The 7574-nt window shown below is 34.4% G+C and overlaps 2 protein-coding genes across 3 annotated transcripts in view; both read left to right on the top strand.

Moving 5' to 3' along the window:
• Positions 1–1442, top strand: part of LOC111489655 (protein REVEILLE 1-like) — a 4432-nt gene extending 2990 nt beyond the window's left edge. For both annotated transcript variants that reach the window (XM_023137975.1, XM_023137976.1), the window contains one exon: positions 539–1442. In XM_023137975.1, the coding sequence (XP_022993743.1) occupies positions 539–1201 (663 nt within the window). In that variant the 3' untranslated portion in view covers positions 1202–1442. The remainder of the gene's footprint in view (positions 1–538) is intronic.
• A 2381-nt stretch (positions 1443–3823) lies between these two features.
• Positions 3824–7245, top strand: LOC111489496 (expansin-A13-like). The gene is made up of 2 exons (XM_023137745.1): positions 3824–4382; positions 6693–7245. Exons 1-2 carry the CDS (start codon positions 3883–3885, stop codon positions 7000–7002), a joined length of 810 nt encoding a protein of 269 aa, XP_022993513.1. The 5' UTR covers positions 3824–3882; the 3' UTR covers positions 7003–7245.
• Positions 7246–7574: the final 329 nt, after the last annotated feature.

Raw genomic sequence — 7574 nt, 5'->3', positions numbered from 1 at the left:
AGAACGAAAAAAAAAAAAAAAAAAAAAAAACCTTTATAAGGTTGTGGAAACTTCTCCTTAATACGCTTTTTAAAAACTTCGAGGGGAAGTCATTAACTGTGAAAAAAACGAGAACAAAAAAAAAACCTCTTTATAAGGTTGTGGAAACTTCTCCTTAAAAACCTTGAGGGGAAGCCCGAAAAAGGGAAAACCTAAAGAGGACAATATCGGTGAAGGGTTGGGCTGTTACAGATAGTATTAGAGTCAGACATTGGGCGATGTGCCAGTGAGGATTCTGAACCCCGAAGGGAGTGGACATGAGGCGATGTGTCAGAAAGGATGATGGACCCCAAAGGGAATGGATTGTGAGAGAACGAAGCACCCTTTTATAAGGTTGTGGAAACCTCTCCTTAGCCGCATTTTAAAAACCTGAAAGGGAAAGTCTAAAGAGAACAATATTTGCTAGTGGTGGCTTATGCCATTACATTAATTTCAGTAATCTTCTTGAATTAAATACCCCTTTTGTTGCAACTAAAAGCTTTGTTATTTTGGATGACAGAACCTGGAGTTATTTACAAAGGATGATATGCATGAAAAAGATGACTCTACAAAAGAACCATCACTCCAAAGTCTTAAGCTCTTTGGAAGAACTGTATTAATATCAGATCCCCACAAGCAAACTCCAATCATAGAGACCTGTTCATCCAAGGCCGACTCTAAACCGGGGGAAAACCAAAAACAAATATCACCAAGGAAATCTCCTACAGGAAATCCAGAGAGCACTTGGAATCATGGAGCTTTCTATTTCATACAACTCAATAGCGTCGACTCGAATCAAGGCGCGGGTTCTACAGTCCCGGTATCATGGTGGAGTTCTTATGGCAGTTATCCAATATCTTTTGTACACTGTTTTAATCAAGCACATTCGAATCCAAGTCGAGAAGTCGATGATAGGGAAGCCCACAAGGATCAATCATGGTGCGGGTCAAACACGGGATCGTTAAACAGTGGGGAAAATGATATCCAAAGCAGTAGCAGCAGAGTATTTCAGAATAGAGATGAGATGATTGGAAAAGCATTGTCTTGTGAATTAATAAGTAGCCATGAAAAGAACACCGAAGGGTTTGTGCCATACAAAAGATGCATGACAGAGAGAGCTACACAGTCCCATACAATCACAGATACAGAGAGGGAGGAGAAGAGGATTAGGCTTTGCTTATAGATTCAAACTAAATTTTGTACAGCCATTAAGGAGAAGCAGAAGAGGCTTGGTGATATAATCTCAACTTACCTCGCCTTGGCTTGTTTAAATTTTGTTTAAATTTTTTTTAACAATGCCCTTTCTTATAATTTTTTTTTCCTTTGTTCATATTATACATAATTATATTCCTTCTTGTTTATCTAAATAATTTTGTCATTTTTTCTAATTTTTGTAACCGTAAATTCTCGGGAAATTAATATTCTATTTTAATTAAAATTTTATTATGCTTTTTTCTCTCGGTTCTCTCTTAATATTGATTTTTCATGTTTAGTGTATTCGATATTGTAACGTTTGATATAGAAAATTTAATGCCCGAAACGAGCATACCTCTGGTAGTGTTAAAGTATTAGTAAATTTTTTTATAGGTAAAAAATTTAAATTTCCATTATGTTTGTTTGTTTCTATCCTATAATAATAATAATAATAATAATAATAATTATTATTATTAGAAAATAAAGTTGAAGAATGTCTAACATGGGGTTGCCGTATGTGGGTCATGTAAAATTAATTAATAAATAAATAATTTAGACTATGACTAATTTTTTAAAAATAAAATAAAATAACGATTTATTAACCCATAAAATAGAAATTAAATATTTTTTCTAGAAAAAATATGATTAAAAAAATTGAGAAAATAAGGAAAAAATAATTATTACCCCATAAAGTGGGAGTCCACTATGCTTTGGCAGCTTGCAAGTTACTAAATCCAGCTACCCATCCAATAGGTCAATTAACCATTAAACAACTTGATTCCATATGTAATAAGCACAAAATTACGTATTTACCCCTACTGCTCGAGCGCGTTACTTTTTTTTTTTTTGGAATACAGTATGTCGAAGTGAGGATTCAGATCTACAACTTCGGATCAATTATATATATTTTAATCAATTGACCTATGTTCAAGTTGACAATACGAAAATACATATTTGAATTTGCGTATTTTCATTATGAGAATGAAATAATATCACAAATCGACCTTAATACCGAGAATTCTTATGACTCAATATTGGCAAAGTAGAGAAAAAAAGAACAAAACGTTCCTAAGTCTAATGGAACTAGAATAACTTATCTTTTAAAAGAAATCTCAAAAACCAAGTTAAGCATTAAAACTCTCGATACTCAATCAAGCTAGCGAGTCAAATTGAAACAATCGTTAATTATTTTCTTCTTCATCGTAGCGTTTTTTTAACATCTCGAATTTAAGCGTATGACCTCTTAAAACTATTGGACAGTGCTCGTATCAAGCACGGTTAAACCTTATCCTATAAACTTCAACCTCTTTCACTTTTGTTCGAGAGGGAATTCAATATCACGAACAACCAACCATTTTTTAAAGGTCCCATATTTAAATTTGTTTTCCAAACAGTTGGAATGGAAAGGACCATTCATGATTCACCATTTCCCCCTAAACCGACAGTCACCCATCACTTTCTTATATAAAAAAAAACTTATCCACATTTAAGACTTTCGTATCGTATCGGCCACTTGTCACAATCGCACTTTTGATGGCATCGGACTTACGATTGTGCGCACTCACTTTCTGGCAACAAGTGAGTTTTAAGTCAATTCGTTCTTGCATCGCCTACGGCCAAGCGATGTATGCTCGAGCCTCTAGCTCCAGTTTAAGAATAAAGTTTTAGAAAACGGGAGCAGAGAGATTTTGAAGAAGAGTTTTGAAAGCAAGATTTGAAAATTTGAAATTGGTGTTATATGTGATGTAAGCAAAAAAGCAACAACAACGACTTACAATATATAACTATCGGATAGGGAGCGATAATCATCAATTTAATATCCATTAGGGTAGAAGACAAAATTGAAGCGGTTAGCAACGAAGCTTTATGCAAGCCTTTCCAGACAGAATTCATATTTCAGTAGAATTCGAGAGAGTTTTGACTATTCAAAATACACTAAGTTATTGAAGGGAAAGAGTGAAGCAGCTCGACTAATAGCGAGAGAAGTCAACCATCGACTTTCAAAACTATTAGCACGAATGTGCTTTCCGAATAGTAATTTAGTAACAACTAATAAACTCGAGAACCAGTAAAGTCAATTTCTCGCCTATTTATTAGTGGATTAATTATTATATATATATTTATTTATGAAAGAAAGAAATATATATAATAAGTTAATTTAAACTATATAGTCGGGTGGGAACATGGGGACGTGGAATAATAATTATCAGCTCTAAAGGAAAAACAATCTCTCTTTATTCTCTCTCATATTTTTTATTTAAATAAAGATTCTCTAGTCGGGACAATTTAAATAAATTTATTAATTAATATTTATTAAACTATAGTCAAGTTGATAATAATAATTTAATAATAATAATAATATTATTATTAATTTTTTTTAAAAAAGTATTGGAATGATTTTTATCTTTAATTCAAAAAAGAAAAGAAAAAGGTAAGACTTTTCTTTTCTCTCTCGATTCCATAACCGACACGACGAGATAAGCATATTATTTTAGGCGGAACTAACAAAACTATTCACTTCAATTTATTTTATATTTTATTTTATTTTTAAAAAAAACTTTATAATTATTTTTCTACCATTAATATAAATAATCAATGATTTCAAAATTAGTAAATTACAATTTTATTATCTTCCCCACTTTGCCCCTCGCTCTCACTCTCTGCGGAGAGATGTCGCCATCTCTCCCACTTCACTTCCTTCTCTTCACACTTGCAGCAGCTCTCACATCTCCAGTCACCTCTCATTTCTCGTCTGCAACCTCCTCTCCGTCGCCAGAGGTTGCGCCGTCACTTTCTGAGTGGAGATCTGCTCGGGCCACGTACTATGCTGCTGCCGATCCTCGCGATGCGGTTGGTGGAGCTTGTGGATATGGTGATTTAGTGAAGGCAGGTTATGGCATGGCGACGGTGGGGCTCAGTGAGGCGCTGTTTGAACGCGGTATGATCTGTGGAGCGTGCTTTCAGCTTCGGTGTGTGGAGGACCTCCGGTGGTGTATTCCTGGTACCTCTATCATTGTTACTGTTACTAATTTCTGTGCGCCTAATTATGGCTTTACGGCTGAGGGTGGAGGCCATTGTAACCCTCCTAATAAGCATTTTGTGCTCCCTATTGAGGCGTTTGAGAAGATCGCTATCTGGAAGGCGGGAAACATGCCTGTTCAGTATCGGAGGTATGTGTTCAGTGCCTTCTTTCTTCTGGCTTATTTGTTTTCTTTTAGATGATTTGATCAATTTGATTGAGGAGTGAAATCTGCGAAGAGATCTGTGCTTGCGTTACTATGTAGTCGAATTTTACTCGCTTGTTAACAATTGAAATTGCCTTTTTGTCTTGATCATTTATGTTTTATTTTTAAATTTCATCATATAATTCCATCGAGCTGAAAACATCCTGAAGTTTTTTTAGTACCTGATTTTTTATGTATCATTGAAGTTTTTGATTTATCCGATTCTGTTACAATATGTATACATTGTGACTGTGGATTCCTTCAGCTATAAATTAGGTGGACTTTGTTAGAACTTCAATCATGCATGCCTTCGAAAATTATGATAAAATTTAAATGAGGTACAGGTTCTAGAGAAAACACATTGTGCGCGCCGGTTACAAATGATATTGTGTATTTCACTGAAATAGTTAGTTACATCAGAATTGGTGTTGATTATAAGACACGATTAACCTTCCCTAAACAAAGCCTAATTAATCGGTTAAGGTTAGAACAATAAACCTTCCTTAACATACTCGCCCCTGATTTATTTATGATGTTATCAGAAGTCAACACCACTGTAATTGAGCTTTTACAATGTGATAGTTCTATATTAGAAGGAAAAGTACAAGCCTGATAGATGGCTGACTTTCTAATTAGGTGGGTGTTCTAGTAGCTTACATAGTCTCAAGGCTGCATAACTTTGCTTTTATTTTCACCCGAATGCCTCATACTATTGAAGATAGTTGTTTTTGCATCTATGCCCATGACCTTACTCTCTTTTAGCCAATGTGGGACACTGTTCACATATACGATAGTGGTGATAATAATCTTCAACTTGTTTGAAACATCAAGTTGGGTTTTGGTATTCAATAACCAGTAACAACTGACAAGAACTCAAATGATGTTATGTTTGATAGTCATTTCGAAGCCTTAAGATGTATGATAATCATGTTTCTAAATGTTGGACTCGTGTTTTAGAGTCGGGGATCCTTGTAATGAAATGATCTCCTCTTTAGCAATAATATTGTAAAAGGTGTTTCTTTCAGTGTTGGAAATCTATGAAACCTCACACCCTGTCGTAAAGGTAAACATCAATATAAAGTTTCCTCGTATTATCTTTCATCTATGCTGCATTTTTGTAATGACTGTCTTTTGAGTTTTTGAGTTTTTTATTTTTTATTCAATTGAAAGGACTTTGTCTCTTGTTTGGAGTAATTCTTCTTGAAAGCTAACAGAATCAGAAACCATGGTTCTTTTTCCCACTATCAAGTGCCAGCACCTAATCGTTACCTTCTATGATTTAAAGGTTCGTTACAGATAGTTGAGTTAGATATCTTCCCAAAAACCTGTGGATTGGTAGTGATTCACTTCCCCCTGTGCTTCCATGTACTTTGACTCTTGATAATTCTAAGAAAAATGGTACGTGGTTGCTGAAATATAAATTGTTGGAAGGAACCGCAATATCTGCAGTCCTTAGTGATTTGGTCTACAAGATTCTAGCTAATACTTGAATCCCGCTGTAGGACCTTGCATTAGAGAGAGTTAATACTAGGGATCAAGTTCAAAAAAGCTTATCTTTATGCAAATCTCTCCCAGTTGGTGTTAAGAACAAAGAGAAAACTGAAATTAACAAAGAGAAAACTGAAAAGATCAGAAGAATTGGGAGAAATCTCACACTCTATTGAAGATTGAAATTGACTATTATATAGCATAAGAGACTATACTGAAAACAAATGTGGTATGACTAAATCTAGTATAACAGTTAGTGCATTATATTCAAAATCAGAATCACTTTTTTTCTGCATTGTATATTTGTTACTGACTTACTTTCGAGATCAGATTCTCTCTGTGTTCAATTTGAGTGGTGGGCCATTCACTATTAATATCTTTTGGACCAACCTCTTTATGGCCATATGTTCAAAAGGAAGCTAAAGTTCTATTCAAAATTCCATGGTAGCTACTTCTGATGAGGTATATATAAAAAGTAAAAGAGAACTTCGGTTGAGGTTCTTGACTTGGTCAAATTGGTGATTTCTTTGTGTACTCTCTTCAAAGGTCTTTCTACCATTACTTTTTCGCTAAGCGCCAATTAGAGTAGATTCTTTGTAAATTCCCTTGGTGAATATGTCGTGTCCTTTCCCCGAAAATCTGTATGTTCTTGCCAACTAGTGCATTAGAAATGTGGGAATATACAGAATCTGGTCGGTGCCTCCTTTTGCCCTTCCTCCATCTTTCTAAACCAGTGAGTCGTAACCTTTATTGATATGGCTTTTGCAGGATCAAATGCAGAAAGGAAGGGGGTATTCGATATACGGTTTCGGGGTTTGGCATCTACCTCTCAGTGTTGATAAGTAACGTTGCAGGCGCTGGAGATGTCAGTGCTGTAAAGATCAAGGGCTCGAGAACCGGTTGGCTTTCGATGGGTCGTAATTGGGGGCAAAACTGGCACATAAATGCTGACTTGAACAATCAGGCCCTTTCCTTCGAAGTCACTAGCAGTGATGGAGTTACAATTACGTCCTACAATGTTGCTCCAAAGGATTGGAACTTTGGGCAAACTTTTGAAGGTAAGCAATTTGAATCTTGAAAATTTCACTGTTATATTAGTTTCCATTCTCTCCCGTAGGTATATATTCTTCAGTGTTTTTTCCCAGTTAATTTATCATCTTTTTTCTTAGCCGAAGGGTAATAGATTTTGATTTTCATATCTTCATCAAGTGTACAAGAACAGTGCTCGTCTCAATGAGGCTTTGGGATGGTGTTTGTAAAGGATAAGTGCATGACAATTTGGTCTATTAAGTATAGCTTTATATTATATATTAGTTTATTATCTTAATGTATTTTAGTTTAAAATGATTTAGAAACTGAGCTTTTAAATTTTTAATGTAGTTTATGGACTTTAAAATTTGTAACAAGGGAGTCTATCTTGTAATAGTTTTCATCAAAATCGAGTATTAGCTAATCTTTCTCTAACGTCTAAGCAATAGGTCAATTACTGCCAAACTAGGTTCATGTTTGTATCTACTAAATTTTTTTTGTTTGTCATTCATGGTTGAACTATATTCATATTGATATCTATTTTTTTTTTTTTTTTTTTTTTTTTTTTTTTTTTTTTTTTTTTTTTTTTTTTTTTTTTTTTTTTTTTTTTTTTTTTTTTTT

Source organism: Cucurbita maxima, unplaced genomic scaffold, assembly GCF_002738345.1.
Source record: "Cucurbita maxima cultivar Rimu unplaced genomic scaffold, Cmax_1.0 Cma_Scf00014, whole genome shotgun sequence".
Taxonomy (NCBI): Eukaryota; Viridiplantae; Streptophyta; class Magnoliopsida; order Cucurbitales; family Cucurbitaceae; genus Cucurbita; species Cucurbita maxima.
This window is presented reverse-complemented; position numbering and strand designations above follow the sequence as displayed.